We start from the raw sequence: 16,540 nt of genomic DNA, 5'->3' as shown, positions 1-16,540 counted from the left end.
CCCCGCGAGACGGCGGGCAGGGTGGGGGCGCCGAGAGCGGGGGCGGGGCGCAGTGGTCGAGTGACGGCCCGCCTCACCTATTCGGGACGCGGGCCGCGGCGCGGTGGGCCCCGCAGCCAATGGACGGGGGTGGGGGCGGGGGGCGGCCCGGCTGGCGGGGAGGGGGAGCCCGCGGCCGGGGGACGCGGGGGGGAGGAGGGGGCGGGCTCCCAATCCGGTTCCATCCGGTTCTCCCACCGCCCCCGCCGCGGGTCCCAGCAGCTCGGGCGGCGGGAGGAGCGGCAGCGGCCAGGCAGCCCAGCTTCGCGAAGGCTCTCGGCGCGCCGCGGCCCGCAGGCACCCGGCACGCGCCCGCCCCGCCGCCACGATGCCCAAGAGGAAGGTGAGCGCCGGCCGCGGCCCGCACACGCCCCCTCCGCCGCCCGGGCCGCCTGCGGCGCCCCGCGAGGCCCAGGCCCCGGCCCCGCCGCGCCATCGACGGGGCTGGGCTCCGGAGACTCCCTGGCTCTGCGGCGGGCGGGCGGGCGCGCGGCGGCCCCGGGCGCGCCGTTCTGGAACGTTCGGCGGCCCGAGGAGCCGGGTGGGAGATTCGAACGCGGCGGCGGGAAGCCGCTGACGTCACGCGGCCGGGCATTGTTCTCGCGGGCGGGCGCGGGGCGCGGGCACTTTTGTTTGCGGGCTGCGCCCACTCGCCGTCTGCTTTTCCGCAGGTCAGTTCCGCCGAGGGGGCGGCGAAGGAGGAGGTAAGAGCCCCGCTTCTCTCCCGGGGGTGGGTTCGGTTTGCAGTGCATCCCTCATTCCTCGCTCATTTTCCTTTTTTTCCCCTAAAGCCCAAGAGAAGATCGGCGAGGTTGTCAGCTGTAAGTAAGGCGAGCCCCATAACCTTTCCTTTCCGTGGGATCTTACGCGAGTGGAAACTCAAGTGTTACCTTTGCCTTTCAGAAACCTGCTCCTGCAAAAGTGGAAACGAAGCCAAAAAAGGCGGCAGGAAAGGTAGGTTTCAAACTTACCTTCAGAGACCGCGGTGTCTTGGAAATGCTGCAGTGCTACCTAAGGCGCCCCACCGGCGAGCAAGATCTTGACTTTTGAGTGTCTCAAAATAATTTGCAGTTAAATGCCCTCGTCTCCCGGAAAGTCGAAAAAGTACTTATTTACCTACTTTTGTTCTGTGTTTTAATAACTTAAGTAAACAGTATCTTTTCCTAGTCTGGGTGAAATACAGTGGATGTAGTCATCCTGGTTTATGGGAATATAATGTATCCTTTTAATACTGTTGCAGAATTTAGGAGTAAACTTAAGACGGGTGAAAATACTAAATAATACTTTTCGCTCACCAGGGAAATCCATTGTTTGTGTTGTGTACGTTATGGTTAGTGCTCCTCTGTTGGTTACGTGCTTGTACTTCCTCTTTTGACAACAGCAAAGCTAGGACTGAGGCCAGGAGAAGGGGAGTATGTAAGTTTTGTATGTAAGTTTCGCAAGGCAAGGTAGGGGATCATGTGTGGGGGGGTAGATAAAGAGTTGTGTTCCCTGGTAACAGGACTACCAGTATTCTAAAAGTATTTTATATACAGTTGTATGTATAGGAGTTCACTAAATTATTTTACCATAACAGGCTTTGAGTTAATTGTAGGTAGCGTGATGGCTATTGCTCTAAAATAGATTCATGATGGCATTATTCACATTGCAGGTCTTTGGAATGAAGTTGTGCTTGGATATATGACGTTAAAACTTAAGTTGGAAGGGCAAAATACGTGTGTATTATTTGTTACTTTGTTTTTGGATATAGCATGGGAACCATTCTTTGTGAAGCTCTCATGTTCATTGTGGGGAGTTCATGGTGTGATTAATTTCTGTTAACTCAGAGCTTAAGTGAGAGTTTGCTGTTAGACGTCTCCTCAAATAATCCTTAGCCTGATTACTCCTTTCTGAAAAGTGTAGGTGGAAGCTCAATCAAAAGTTTTTTTCCCTTTTTTTTTTTTTGTTTAAACGTTTTAAAGAGCTGAGGGTAAAAATCTTAACTTTTTTCCAGTAGAAAGTTCTATTTTGTGATTTCTTTTTTTAACAGATCAAGGAAGGTATAGGTGTATGTAGTATAGAACTTCTCACACAAGGAAATAATGTAATCTGTACGAAAAATAGAGTACCCTAGAAACTTAACGGAGGGGAAAATAGTGGATCTTGTTGCAAGATGTCTGAGTGAACACCGTACTATTCTTACACATCTTTTATTATTTGCCTTTTTTAATAAATCAGTTGGCTGAAATACTATGCCTATTTTCTCAGATTTTTTTCTTCTTATTCTCATTTACCTCTGTCTATATTTTGATCTGGTCTAAAAAAAATTTAATGAAACCAGTTCAGATTTTTACCTCCAGCTGAGTCTGGGAAATCAGATGTAATCAACATTTTCTTTCACTCAATGAGAGGCCAACAGGTAAGTCTTCAGTGTTCCTTGAGAAACAAACCTGTCAGTTCAGTTTTCCCAAAGGAAACATGATGGGGAAAGGGAGGAGCTATTTTTTTCCCCTTTAGTTTCTGTAATCTTTGTCTTTGTAATTGATTCATTCTAAAGGCTTAAACAGAAGGTAAAGCTTTTGATATATTGATTACTGTACTACAGACATGTTGATTTATCTCGCTTTCCAGCTATTAATAGTTAAAAGTCGTGTTATTTCAGTCCAGGATATTGCATATTTTGTTTTCACTTTTAAGATTTTACATTTTTATGTTACTGAGATAATGGTTACGAAATTAATGAGAAGTCTAAAGAAATCAGATTATAAATGGATCATTTTTAAGTACAGAAGCATTTGTGACACTTCATGGTAGCCGTGTATGTAACAGTGTTGTCCCAACTATGTTTGTTTACATAAGGCATTATTTATCTTAAAGATAATGAGTTTAGCGATAGTCCTCGTGCTGTCCTTATGTGTGAAATGCGTTGGTGCAGAGTAAATTGCACTGATTGTTCCACCTCAGCATTGGAAGTGTGAGATCTCCTTGCATGTGTTTGTGGCTGTTTAACTCAAGTATTGTTCTTACACAACTCACTGGTGGCCTTATTTCGACTGTTTTACTGCGTTATCTATTTACAGGAAATAAACATTTGTTCAGTTTCTCTTTCCCCATTAATGTATGGTATACAGAAACACTGTTTTGTATCACATTAAAGTGCATTAACTTTTGAACCTCTTTTTATCATCGTACTAATACCTGTGCTTTTCAGATTCTTCAAACACCTAAATGAAAACGATAAACTCAAAATTGAGCCTTTTAGCTACTCATTATATGATATCAAGGGATTAACTGTAGCAGGATAGTCACCCTGACCTTACAACATGGTGCTTTTTTCAGGTGAATGATCTTACTGTGAGGGTAAGCGTCTCGTCAGGACAGTGGTTATTTGACAATTTGATTATTATTTGGGCTCAAAAGAAGCTTAGGGGTGGGTAGGGTTTCAGTGGGGAAGAGATTCCTCCAGTGATTCTCCACCTCATTTGTTCTGTCCTGTGGAACCTCAGAGACTAGTGGGTGGTAGAGAAAGCAGAGAAGTAGTATTGCAGCTCAGGCTTTAGGTTTAATCGTAAGTCTGGTGAGGCTCGGTGTGCAGGCTCTGGTAGGGTTCTCCTTGGCAAACGTCGTCCTGATGACTGGGGGGGGACCTTAAGGTGTGTCGTGTAACTTAGGCTGACCTAGGGTTAACATCGCAGCTGTTGTGGATACATCTCTCTAGCAAGTCAGAAAATGTTAGTACGTGTAACATTGATACTTAAAATATAAACTCTTATTCTGTCATAGGATAAATCTTCAGGCAAAAAAGTGCAAACAAAAGGGAAAAGGGGAGCAAAGGGAAAACAGGCTGAAGTGGCTAACCAAGAGCCTAAAGAAGATTTACCTGCAGAAAACGGAGAAACTAAAAATGAGGAGGTCAGGAGTGTGTGTGTTTGTGTTACTAACCTTGACTCAGAAGAGTGGGTAATAAATTGTATATTTTTACGTAGCAGACAAGGCACTGTTTATCCTTTATAATGTTGAACATTTTTCTGGATAGTAACCCCAAGTGAGTGGACAGATGATTTTTTATGAGTTCATATTTGAAAATATATATGTATGTAAATGAATTTTTTAAGCATCTACATTGTACACAGCATTTATTAATTTAATTCCTGGTGTGTATTTTACTAAATGGTATAACACATTTTTCTCTTTTTACATAACCTCAGGGTTTTGTTAAATATTCTAGTCTTTTTTTTTCCAAATTGCCATCTATAGAACTATGAGTCTTGTTTGTTTTTATATTCTGGATATTGCTTTTAAAAAATTTTGTAATCCATTTCCTTCATTTGCCATGTTTTTCCCACTTGCATTTCTAGTGAAGGTTTATTTTTCTTAGAAGTAGCCACTTACGTAGGACTAAATAGTAACTAAGATCAAACAAAAAGATTGATGTCCTCCATCTCTATCCTTTTAAGCTATGAGAAAAAGAGGTCTTAAGAAATAAGTTGTTTGCAAGGCTGCAAAAGGTTAACCTTTATGAAGCCAAGCCTTTTTTTAAAAAACCATTATATTTGCTAACCAGAAAATATAATTTAGGGTATTAACTTTTAGACTTTTATATTCATAGATCAGACTTTAAAGTAATCAACTATTTATTCCTGTGAAATTTGTAATCAGTTTACTTTTCATTTCTAGTTCTAGTTACACATCAAACATGTGACATTAAGATGACATTAACTAATCCAGCTATAAGTGGAGAATTTGGCTTCTGTTATCTTTTGTTAAACTACAGTTGATTCTCTTTATTCATGATGGCTCTGTTCTGTAAGGTTGCTCTGAATATTGGGCAGTTGCACGTAGTAGAAATACAGGGTTTGATTCCTGAAATGTTCTGATGTTCTGATCACATTCTGTCAGCAGATCAGACCATAACCTTTTATGTGTGTTTCTGTTTAATAGAAGCTTTTGATAAGTTATATTGAATTCAGGACCAACAGAAACGGCACTGTAACTCGTGCCTAAATGAAGCTGTCCAACATTTATTTTCTCCACGCGGCACAGCACAGCTTTCTTGCATGTAGCCTACACTTGTCCACATTGTCAGCCAAAAGCACAAAAACTGAAATGTGTGGCACTAAATAGTGCACAGGACACTTACTTACAGCATTACAGCTGAAACAAGAAAGCAGAACAACCTCAGCTGGGAACGTACGTGTCAGGTGACTCACATTTTCCGCTGCCTTGTGTCTGCACGTGACCGTGGAAGTGTCGTGAATATGGACTTAGGGGTTACAAATAAATGTTAGTGAGTAGGCGAATTTACAAGTGCAGGATCTACAAATAATGAGGATTGAATGTATTTCTAAGACAGTAGTAACACTAAGTAAAACTTAACATTGTATTAAATGCTAAAATCCCTAAATAGCAATGATACAGAAGTCAAATGTTTGATCACTATTTCTCCTTTGATTTGCAGAGCCCAGCCTCTGATGAAGCAGGAGAGAAAGAAGCCAAGTCTGATTAATAGCATACACCTGGTCTTATCAGTGGTCCCTGTCTCCCTTCTTGTACAATCCAGAGGAATATTTTTATCAACTATTTTGTAAATGCAAGTTTTTTAGTAGCTCTAGAAACATTTTTAAGAAGGAGGGAATCCCACCTCATCCCATTTTTTAAGTGTAAATGCTTTTTTTTAAGAGGTGAAATCATTTGCTGGTTGTTTATTTTTTGATACAACCAGAAAATAGTGGGATATTGAATATGGGAGGCTTTGATTGTCTTCAGTGTCAGCTTAACATTCCATAGATGGGGGGTAGTTTTTATATCCTATAATACAGAGAGCATAATTAAATCGCAATTTGGAGTCAGTTGTGCATCTAATGTCTTGAACACTTTAAATTACTTCTCTTCCCATGTTGTTTTTGGTAGAATTGTTTCCTAAAGCAAACCACTCCTTGATCTTGGCTCTCCTCATCGGAATTTTGTGCACTCTGTAACATCTTTGGTCGTGGTAGTCCAGTTTCCTAGTAACTTTGTTAATGTGCTGTGAACGATTGAAAATTTGAGTGTGTAGTGTATATGATATTAAATTGTGAATTGGTGGGACTTACGATGTAACAGCATATCAACATTGGATGATACTGGTACTTGATATCCTGTTAAGGAAAATTTGTTTCCAAATTTTCAGCTGGAAAGTCACTGGAATAACTGTTTGGAAAAGAATCACAACTACATGATTATTTTAGATTTTTGGTATGTGTGTTAAGAATTGTGTACAAATGGAAATGTCTGTACTGATCCTCAAAACAACCAATAAAATCTCAGTTGTGAAAGAATTTCTTGAAGCACATGAATTAAGTTCTGGTGTAAATTTTATTTTAAAGAATTTCTACATTTGTTTTTCCCCAAAATTTTGGAAGAGTGACATATTTCATTTTTCTACAATACTTCTACAGTGTACTTTGAAGATGTTTGTGGGACTAACCTGTTTTAATGGGAAATCAGTTCAGTGTCCTCTAAAGCAAAGAGTTACATAATTATTCATTCTCCATATGAGGTGAGTTTATAAATACTGAGTAAGCTAGAACTAGATCTGCTAGGGTTGTATTTGCATACTGTTTTTTTGAGACTTGTTTTTGTGTGTGTTACACTTCACTTTTGCCACCTAAGTAGTCTTTAAAGGTGGTGGTGGACACCTGATTTGGCAAATAGAGAAATGGGCCAGAGGTGGCAGCTTACCTCGGTTACTGCTAAAGAGGGGAGGCCTTGGAACAAAGTTCAGATGTCTACCCTGGAAGTAATTTGCGTGTACAAAGATGAGTCCTAGAGGGTCATAGAACTCTGCAAGGACGGTGAGCCACTGCAGTGACCGAGGCGAGCAGCGTTCACGGGAAGCGTGGCATGTGAAACGTGACACAGCAGAAAAAAACGCGAAGATGTTCCTTTGGATTGAACTGACGCCCAGAGGAGGGCTTCGGCAGCCCCTGGGGAATAGGGAAGTGCTGGGTGGTCATGAGGCTGTAGAGGGCCTGAAACTGATACACAGATTTTCCTTTAGTTTCTAAGTTTTGGAGGAATAGGTCAGTGAATATGAAAATTTAAACATGGAGCTAGAGTATTTGCTGTGTGTTTGGATACTTCATGCAATTTTTTGGTACCATGATTTCTAGCAATTACTTGTAGCAGTTAAAAGTATGTCCCCCCCTCCGCAAAAAAAAAAAAAAATGGGGAAAAAATAATGAATTTTAAACCTTGTAACCCAACTGGCAGTGTTTGTGCTGCCCAAGCATCCCACTGCTAGGTTTGTGAGAAGTGTTTACAGTCATAAAGATTGTCTTATTCTGAGCTCATTGCTAGCAGTACGTTTAAAGAGATTTATTAATTTTTGTCTTAAAAAATAGCACAACAGGGATTTTTGACTTGTAGATTAATACCTAAAAGATTCCTTTTTTTTTTTTTGTAGAAAATTGGAATGACATGCTTGCCTTAAGCATTATCCTTTTATAATAAAATGAACCTTCAACTGGATATTCTTAGCTGTCAGAAAACAATTACTTCTTTTAAAAAGTCAATGATGTCGAGGCATCTTTTCTGGGATCAGTACTTAGAAAAAGTTAATCTTTTGCCTTTTCAACAACTAGTTCTGAACAATGAGAGCTGTGTTAGAAACGGTCAATGTAGGTACCAGACGTCCTGGAGGGACAAGGAACATAACTGTTTAGTAATGATGCTAACAAATCAGACGATCTCATTAGTTAACTAGAAAAACCAGTTAGCAAGAACCCTGCGTTCTCTCGGCTTGTCAGAGGTTGAATTTGACCTTTTAATTGCGCATTAATCACAAGACTTAAGGCACAGAACCTGGTACCTGATTCGGAGATACCTGATGATCGTGGAACCCCAGAGACAAGAAAAGATTGTTGTAGGAGTGTTGGGGAAGTGTGTGGAAGTGTGGGGACGCGGACAGGAATTCGGGGCATTAGGCAAGTGCAGGGAGGAAAAATTGTGTGTGTAATATTTGTACAGGAGCCATTTATACTGGGGGAAAAACTCGAACACAAAAAAGCTAAAAACATCCAAAACTATAATTCACTCACTAGACTACTAATTAAGATGCTTTTTTCTCAGATTCTTTTCTATGCTTGTATGAATTTATGAAATTGGTGTCATATATTTTATTTTGTAATCTTTCTCAACTGTGAACTTTCCCCTAGGTTAATGAGTATACTTCCATTTGAAAGCACTGCACAGTATTTTATTTCAAGAACGTAATTTGTCGGATGTTTAGACATTTTTTCCCATTATAACAAGCACTGTGAAACTAAAATATGGGATATTTCTATTAATCCTTATGGACAGATTCCATATATTATCTGCCTATGACAATCCACAGTTCCATGAGTGTGCAGTAAAAATACTTAATTGCAAGACAGTTCAGAATTTCAAAACATTAAGCTTAAGTAGGTGATGAAAAAAATATATATACGGAAAAAATTCAATTAAAAATAAAAACAAATATATATTAAGTAGTTGATGAAGAGTCTTAAAAAGATAATGGGATGCAGCTTGGTAACAAATTGGTTTTCAGATCATGAATGTTTAGGTTTATGTTTTTTAAAAAACTGAAAAATAAATGTAAAGTGAAATCATTTAATCCCAGGAGCTAAAATTAATAATTTTAAACATGTTCATTTTTTTATACACATTTGCAGTTTTCTTTATTTGTAAAATATTTTAATGTTTGCTTAATAGTTTATTGTGTGGCTATGCTATGATTTGGCAGTTTGGGTTTTTTCCCTCTGAGTTAGGGGTAATTTCACCCACATTCAGAAGCAGTACAGTATACTAAACCCCCATGTTCCAGTCAACCAGTCCCCAGAGCCATCAAACCATTGCCAATCTAGCCCATCCTTATCATTTTGAAGCAAATGAAAATGCATATTTTAAAAATAATACCTGTAAATAGGAAATTAAAACTGAACAGAATCACAGGAAACGAATGTCTACTTTGGTATAAAAATTGTTAATTTATCTTTGAAGTTGTACATGTTTTGTCAGGGTTAGATTTAGATTCAATTTAACAAGAAGCTGCTATTTTTCCCAAAAAATCCAATGTGGCCAGTTCCACTTTTAGAATCAGTGTGTTACCTTCCAGATGCTGATTCCACATCCATTTAAAGAAAGTAAACGAGTATTTTGAAATTTTCGAGGGCATGGAAATGTACCACGTCATTAGAAAGTTACTGGGGAGAAGGAACCCCAGCTCAAGGACGCTAGGGACAGTCTCCACGTGGGGCACATGCAGATCTGATCAAGGATGGTTACCGCGGCTCCACTGCCATCTTGCTTGTAGATGACATGACCCCGCAATGGAAGGGGCGCAAGACTGGTAACAGGGCTTAACTGAGGGGTAATCATGCCTTTCTCAGGGGTGCAAGGAGCTAAAGCAGTCCCTGCACACAGCGCCCAGTAAGGTGTCTGATACTATTCCTCCGTGATTTTCAGAGCGTGCGGTAACTAGATTCCTGGTGGACCTGTCCCCTTTTACAACGATATATGTTGTTGAGTAAAGCCTTAGAAAATACGTTTGATTTAACCAGCGTCAAGTTGAGCATGATAAACGAGAAAGCTTGCTCATAAGATCTGGCTGCAGTATCTTACTAGAATACAGCATTTGTTAAGTCTTTCAGCATTTCCTTACATCCTTATTACTGTTGCGTTTTAGGTTTAATTCATAACTTCAAATTAAGTTAATATTATATTTAATCTCTGAAAGCACTTTAGAAAATTCAAGTTGAAAAATGTATGAAAACTAATGATACATTCAAGTTATGTATGAAAATTTCTGAACTAATCTGTTACGCATGATTCATAGAGAAGAAAAGCTGAAAACCTCGCATGCTTGGATGTGTCTGTCTCAGGAAGTGGCTGCATATTAAAATGTGCAAGATTACAATTTCCACCAGTGCTGATTGGGTTTTTCACAAGAAATGTATTTAAAGGCAGTCTTAACTACTGTAACATGTCTTCTCGCTTTCTGCTTCACTTCTTATTTCATTTATCTTTGAGGTCAAAGTGAACTAAATATTAAATACAACTAATTTAACTGAGCTAATATGAATGAAGTGATTTTTTTAGATATCAGGATACACAGAGCCTGGATACTTAGCAAGGGAGCACACTGCTTTTCGGAACTTCTGGACTCAGAATGGGTCTTGGTCAGCATCAAAAATGAGCATTTTTCTCTACAAAGACTTGACTGGAGGACATAAGAAATCTGAATAAATGAAGAACACGATGTTCCTAAGAAGAGTCCATTTTTTTTGGAGGGGGCAGGTCGTTAGGATTTTGTTTTTTAATGGAGGTACTGGGAATGGAACCCAGGATCTCATGCGTGCTAAGCACATGCTCTACCACTGAGCTGTACCCCTGCCCCACCTATGCTGTCTCTTCTTTGACTGAAGATAGGGTTATGTCGCGATAAACCCATTGTAAGTTGAAAATATTGAAAAATCTCCTGCTACTCGATTTTGGGGAGGTATTTTTGAATGGGGGTTCTTTTTTATTTAATTCGTGACTGCTTTGGGGGCTATTTGCCAATTTATCCCCAGCTCTGCCAGGAAGACCTGGAAATAAAATAATCAGTGACCCTATGTCTTTCCTCAAATGGCATGAAAAGTGATTTATCGGGGGGGTGGTTCCCTGGTAAAACTGGTACAGGATGGGGGAGGCAGTCTGTGCACTCATGCAACATGGAGCTGTGAGGGTGACCCCCTGTGCCCGCCAAGGCTGTGAGATTCTTCAGTGAGCAGGCAAGCTCCCAGTCCTCTTCAGCTTACACCTGACTGAGAAGACCAGCAGGAGACAAATTAAAACTATGTACACGAAATAATTTCAGGAAGCCATGTTATGAAGACAACAAAAAGAGGGTAAGAAACTAGAAAATGGAGTGATGTTATTTAACATAGTGTGTTTAGGGAAAACTGCTCTGGGACGATGTCATCTCTGAAGAGATTGAAATAGAGGAAAGGATCCCCCCGTGTGAAGGTCTGCAGGTTGAGCATTCTGATCAGAAGAAACAGCAAGAATAGCAAATGCAAAGGCCCTGAGGTAGACATGAGCCAGGTTTAATGAAGGAAGTAAAGGCAGGCTGAAGCAGGGTTAGGAAGAGCAGGAGGGGCTGGGAAAAATAGGTACGTAGGAGCCAGATCACAAAAGACGATTTGGGTTTTATTGTGGATACAATGGGAAAGCGTCGTGAACAAGGAATCAACCAGTGTGCTCTGGCTGACAGTTCTGAAAGCTACCTCTGGCTACTGGAACCTGGTGCCTTAAAACAACACAAGTTTATCATCTTACAGTTCTGGAGGACAGAAGTCTGAGCCGCGTCTCACGGGGCTAAAACCAAGGTGTCAGCAGGACTACATTCCTTCTGCAGACTCTAGGGGAGGCTCTGTTTCCTCGACTTTTCCAGCTTCTGGGGGTCGCCTGCCTTCCTCGGCTTGTGTACCACCCCCAACAAGTGCATCACCTTGTGCACTGTTTCTGTTGTCACATCGCTTTCTCCACCTCTGACCCTCCTGCCTCCTGAATTTTCCCGTCTCAAGTCCTTAATCCCACCTGCAAAGCCATTTTGTCATGTAAGGATAACAAAGTCACAGATTCCAGGGATCTGGATGTGGACTCCTTCGTGGGCCGTCATCTGCCAACGACACAGAACAAAAGCGGAAGCGAGACCGTGCAGGAGGCCGAGAGGGGTGATGGTTTGCACCTTGGAGAGCGCAGTGAAGGCGGCGGGGGGAGGCTCAGATTCAGGTGCTTTGATGGGTCTCCCTCTCAGGGCGCCCTTCCTCTGGCATTTCTTTAGTCCACATGTTTAGCAGGGGGTAGGCCTGGAGTTTTAGCCCCAGTAGACAAAGGGCTCTGGTTGACAGCTTCAGTTCTTGCCAGGTCCAGTTAACCAGCACATCTTCTAGCAGAAAAGGTACAGAGGATGAAATTTTGTTTCAAGAAAGTTATAAGGCGGTAGAGTGTAACAGTCTACTCTCAAACAACAGAACTGAAAATTGTCTTCACTGCAGTATTTAAAGACCCTGCCCCCAAAAGGATTCAAGGGGGGCAGGGTAAATTGTGCAACAAGTCTTCCTTTATCTGGAGATTCACATATGCAGATATACTTCTATAATTAGTTTTTGTGGCAGGGGGTGTGATTAGGTTTATTTATTTATTTTTAATAGAGGTACTGGGGATTGAACCCAGGACCTCGTGCATGCCAAGCACACACTCTACCTCTGAGCTATACCCTCCCCTGACATATGCAGATATTTTAATTTTATTTTGAAGGAAACAAAACACAGAGTCTTCTCTCCTCACCAGGTTTGCCCTGGTGACCTCATTCTTGTTTCTAGGTCTTTCCTCAGGCTTTTTCTCCCACCAGGAAAGCCCTTGATTTGCTCGGTCTGAATTCTACTCTTCGTGTAAAATCACCCCCACCCCAGGAAGCCTCCTTAGATTTTTGCGGTCCACATCGAGGGCTATCTTCTTTGAACTCTTACGTTAAAGTCACCAATGACAGTATAAAGGCTCCCATTCGTTGTTCACCTGCCGTGTCTTTAATATACTCTAAGTGTACTGCCTAATGTGGTTCTCACAAAACCCTGCAAAAGAAGAACCATGTCCGCATAACAGCTGAGAAAACCGTAGCAGGTACAGGTTAAACTCGGTAGGGAGCTGGATGGCTAGGATTTCTTTTTCTGATTTTTTTATTCTATTCTTTTATTTATTTTATTCTATTAATTAATTAATTTTAAAATTGAAGTATAGTTGATTTCCAATATTGTGTTAGCCTCTAATGTACAGCACAGAGATTCTGTTACACCTATACATACACGTTCTTTTTCAGATTCTTTTCCATTATAGGTTATTACAAGCTACTGAATATAGATCCCTGTGCTGTACAGTAGGACCTTGTTGTTTATCTATTTTGTATATAGTAGTGTGTATCTGCTAAACCCAACTTCCTAATTTATCCCTCCCCCACCCCTCTCCCCTTTGAGAACCATAAATTTGTTTTCTATGTCTGTGAATCTGTTTCTGTTTTGTAAATAAGATCATTTGTGTCCTTTCTTTAGATTCCACTGCATGGCTAGAATTTGAACTCAGTTTCATCTGGCTAAATGTTAACCTTACAATAAAAGTTCAGTTACATTTCCCCAATGTGTGATACAATTTTTGTCACAACATGTTATTATGAAATTTTCAGATATACAAAAAGGTTGACAATCTTATAGAGAACGTCCATGTACCCACCATCTAGATTCCACAATTTATATTTTCACTATCCTTGCTTTATTCTGTATCTTTATGTCCATCTACCCGTTCCTCCCTCCACACAACAATTCATCTTATTTTTTTCATTTATCTCAGGGTAAGTTGCAGACATCAGTACACTTCCCCCTAGTATTTCAGCATGTACATTATTAAAGGAGAGTTCAAGATTTGTTTACAGTTCTATTTTTTCTTTTGAGGTTAAATTTGCATCTGATGAAATGTACAAATCACAGGTGTACTGCTGAGACACAGCTGTGTAACCCAAATTCTTATCAAGAAAAAGAAAATCACCGTCACCCCTGAGGTCCCCGCATGGCCTTCCCTCGTCCACAACAGATCAGTTGTGCCTCTTTCAGAACTTCGCATAAATGGAACCATGTGATGTGCTCTCTTGTAACAGTCTTCTTTCACTCAGAGGACTGTTTTTGAGAGTCATCCATGTTATTGCATGCCCCAGCTTTTCATTCCTTTTTACTCCTGAGCAGAAATCCAATATATGAGAAGACCACAATTTGTTAATCCATTTTCCTATTGATGCACAGCTGGGCTGTTTCTATTTGCTGGCTCTTACGAGTAAAGCTGCAGTGACCCGTTTGGCACAAAGGGTTTTTTTTGTGGTCACGTTTTAATTTCTCTCAGATAAACATGATACAATTTTGAGTTCCTGAGTTTCTGTCATTATGGACTAAGTTGGAGACAGTGGTGTATTTTTAGAAAGGTAAAAATGTGGCTCTTATTAGTAGGGAAACTACTTGTTTCAACCAGTAAACCAGGAAGGGCTATTGTGTTCAAAGTGAGGACAGCACGAGCGTGCGTTGAATTCCTGTGACGGACGAGGCACTGCTCAGAGCACCTGAGTTCATGACAGTGAGAATACACACTCCTTACTACCAGGTGGGAACCTGTCTGCTTTCCACACCTCTTCATCCTCCGAGCTTAGAACCACACATAATAGACACGCAACAACGTATTGAGTGAAACAAATGGGAGATTAGTGTTACTCAAACAGGCTTGGCAGAGACATAACCTAAATTACGTGTATTTAAAACACCTGTCCAAACATGCTATGCTTTTAGATCTTCGAGACTCTGGGAAATGACTTTGATTATATTTATCTCCATTCTAGAAGTTGTAAGAATTGACTGAGGAATTCAGCAGTATTTTTTTCCCCCTCTTAATGGAGGTACTGGGGATTGAACCTGGGACCTTGCATGTACTAAGCACATACTTTACCACTGAGCTATACCGCCACCCTCCACTTTTCTCTTTTTTTTTTTTTAAACAATTTTTCTTGTTTTTTGTTTTTTCTTCATTTTTTGTTTTTTTATTTTGGGGGGTTGTTTATTTTTGTTCATTTTTATTTTTGTTTTTTTTAATTAAAAAACTTTTTTCAGCAGTACTTTGTAAGTTGAAATGTATTATTTCTCATGTGCCTGTAATGCCATTTTTTAGTACCTACCCTAAAGAAACACAAGAGAACACAAGAAGGGAAGACAAAGATTATTAATGGCCGAAATGTTTGTGGAATTTGTTTTTTGGTAGAAATTGACAGGTTGATTCTAAAATTTGTATATAAAAGCAAAGGAAATAAAATAATGAAAACCATTTGGGAAATAAAAAAACAAAGTTGGAGGATTTACATTACCTGACTTCAAGACTTCCTATAGTAAATCGTTGTAATTGAGACAGTGTAGTATTTGTGAAAGGACAGACACCGAGATCAATGGAACAGAGTAGAGAAGCCAGAAAGAGACTCACACAGATATGGCCAATTGATCTGCAATGAAGGTGCAAAGGAAATTTATGCAGAAAAATAGTCTTCAAAAATGGTGCTACAACAATTGGATATCCACACACTAAAACACCTCACATTGTATATAAAAAATAACCCAAAATGGAGAATAAATTTAAATGTAAAACCTAAAACTATAGAAGGTCTAGGAGAAATGTTTTTATTATATTCTAAAGTTAGACGGATTTTATAGATATCAAAAAATGTTAAATAGCATTGTTCATAATATACAAATTGGCAATTTTCAACAATTGGAGAGATTTGAATATATGCTGCCAAGAAGATAACCTTGAAAAATTATTGCATTTTCTTGGGGGTCGTCATGGTACCGTAATTATGTACGACTGTGTCCTTATTCTTAGTAGGGGCATATTAAATTACCTGAGGTGAAAAGTCATAATGTGTACAACTTGATTTTAAATGTGTCAGATAAACAAATGAATCAAAGCGAATGTCGTACAACTGGTGAACTCCACGAAGGACATTTAAGATTTCTTTGTACCAGTCTTTCAACTTTTCTATAGGCCTGAGAATGTCAAGATAAAAATTAGAAGTGGAAAAGTGCAAAACAACAGTCAAAGAAGAGCATCACTTGGTTAATAAAACCAAGCTTGTGCTTTGACGTTGTTAAACTCAGCATGGCATTTATTTGGAATCTTGAAATAAATATTTTTTTAAGTGTGGATACTTTTGCTGAGGCAACTAAATTTAGATCACAGGGTAGCCATGGAGAAATATTTGCCATTTGAATCAGACATTGAGAAGGTAGAGTTGATTTTGGCAGGGTATGCCTTGCCTACTGGCTAGAAGAACATGTTCTCCCTATGCTAATCATGTTTGAATTTTACAGTACAACTATTCAGAAGATCCATCTACTGTTTACCTAATAATCTGGAGTTAGGACAGAAACTGTCACTCTTCTGCAAGCAAGAGGAATCTAAAAGATCGTGCTCACTTTGGCAGCACATACACTAACACTGGAACAATGCAGAGGAGGTTAGCTCGGCCCCTGCATAAGGATGACACGGAATTTCATGAAGCATTCCATATTTATAAAAATAATGGAAAAAAAAGATGGAGTAACGATAGAAAACTGAATAGAGAGGGTGAGACGTGTGCCTAGTCTTGGGAACACAGAAAGGACCTAAGTATCTCTGCATATGAGGAGGAGCAGAAGGCAGACTAGAGAATGTGTGAATGGAGTCAAAAGAAAGGGGCTTATGAAAAAAAGACAAAGGGTTTTATGGGGGAGGGGAGGCTGTTTCAAACAATATGTAAATTTATTGTAGATGGTTTTGAAGACATAGGAAAGCACAAAGAAGAAAACAAAACCACCAACATCCTACACGGAGGTTAGGATTTGATTGCTTGCAGGCTGTTTTTCTCCACATTAATAGGGATGATGATGATGGCGAGCAA

The 16,540-nt window shown here is 40.1% G+C and overlaps 1 protein-coding gene and 2 non-coding genes across 3 annotated transcripts; 2 read left to right on the top strand and 1 right to left on the bottom strand.

The window, feature by feature from the left end:
• Positions 1-192: 192 nt before the first annotated feature.
• Positions 193-6,335, top strand: HMGN1 (high mobility group nucleosome binding domain 1). Its single transcript, XM_072969332.1, has 6 exons — positions 193-382; positions 711-743; positions 831-860; positions 943-993; positions 3,802-3,930; positions 5,477-6,335. Exons 1-6 carry the CDS (start codon positions 368-370, stop codon positions 5,522-5,524), a joined length of 306 nt encoding a protein of 101 aa, XP_072825433.1. The 5' UTR covers positions 193-367; the 3' UTR covers positions 5,525-6,335.
• Positions 6,336-12,233: 5,898 nt separating this feature from the next.
• TRNAA-GGC (transfer RNA alanine (anticodon GGC)) lies at positions 12,234-12,306 on the bottom strand. Its single transcript has one exon. It is a non-coding gene; the product is annotated as a tRNA-Ala (tRNA).
• Positions 12,307-16,068: 3,762 nt separating this feature from the next.
• On the top strand, positions 16,069-16,175 carry LOC116279173 (U6 spliceosomal RNA). The gene has a single exon (XR_004188541.1). It is a non-coding gene; the product is annotated as a U6 spliceosomal RNA (small nuclear RNA).
• The last annotated feature ends 365 nt before the right edge of the window (positions 16,176-16,540 follow it).

Source organism: Vicugna pacos, chromosome 1, assembly GCF_048564905.1.
Source record: "Vicugna pacos chromosome 1, VicPac4, whole genome shotgun sequence".
NCBI lineage: Eukaryota > Metazoa > Chordata > Mammalia > Artiodactyla > Camelidae > Vicugna > Vicugna pacos.
This window is presented reverse-complemented; position numbering and strand designations above follow the sequence as displayed.

Excerpts from the sequence above, each read along its gene's own strand:
- HMGN1 (XM_072969332.1), top strand. Across the intron at positions 744-830 it reads AGGGGGCGGCGAAGGAGGAG|CCCAAGAGAAGATCGGCGAG; the intron begins GTAAGAGCCCCG and ends TTTCCCCTAAAG. Across the intron at positions 861-942 it reads GATCGGCGAGGTTGTCAGCT|AAACCTGCTCCTGCAAAAGT; the intron begins GTAAGTAAGGCG and ends TTTGCCTTTCAG.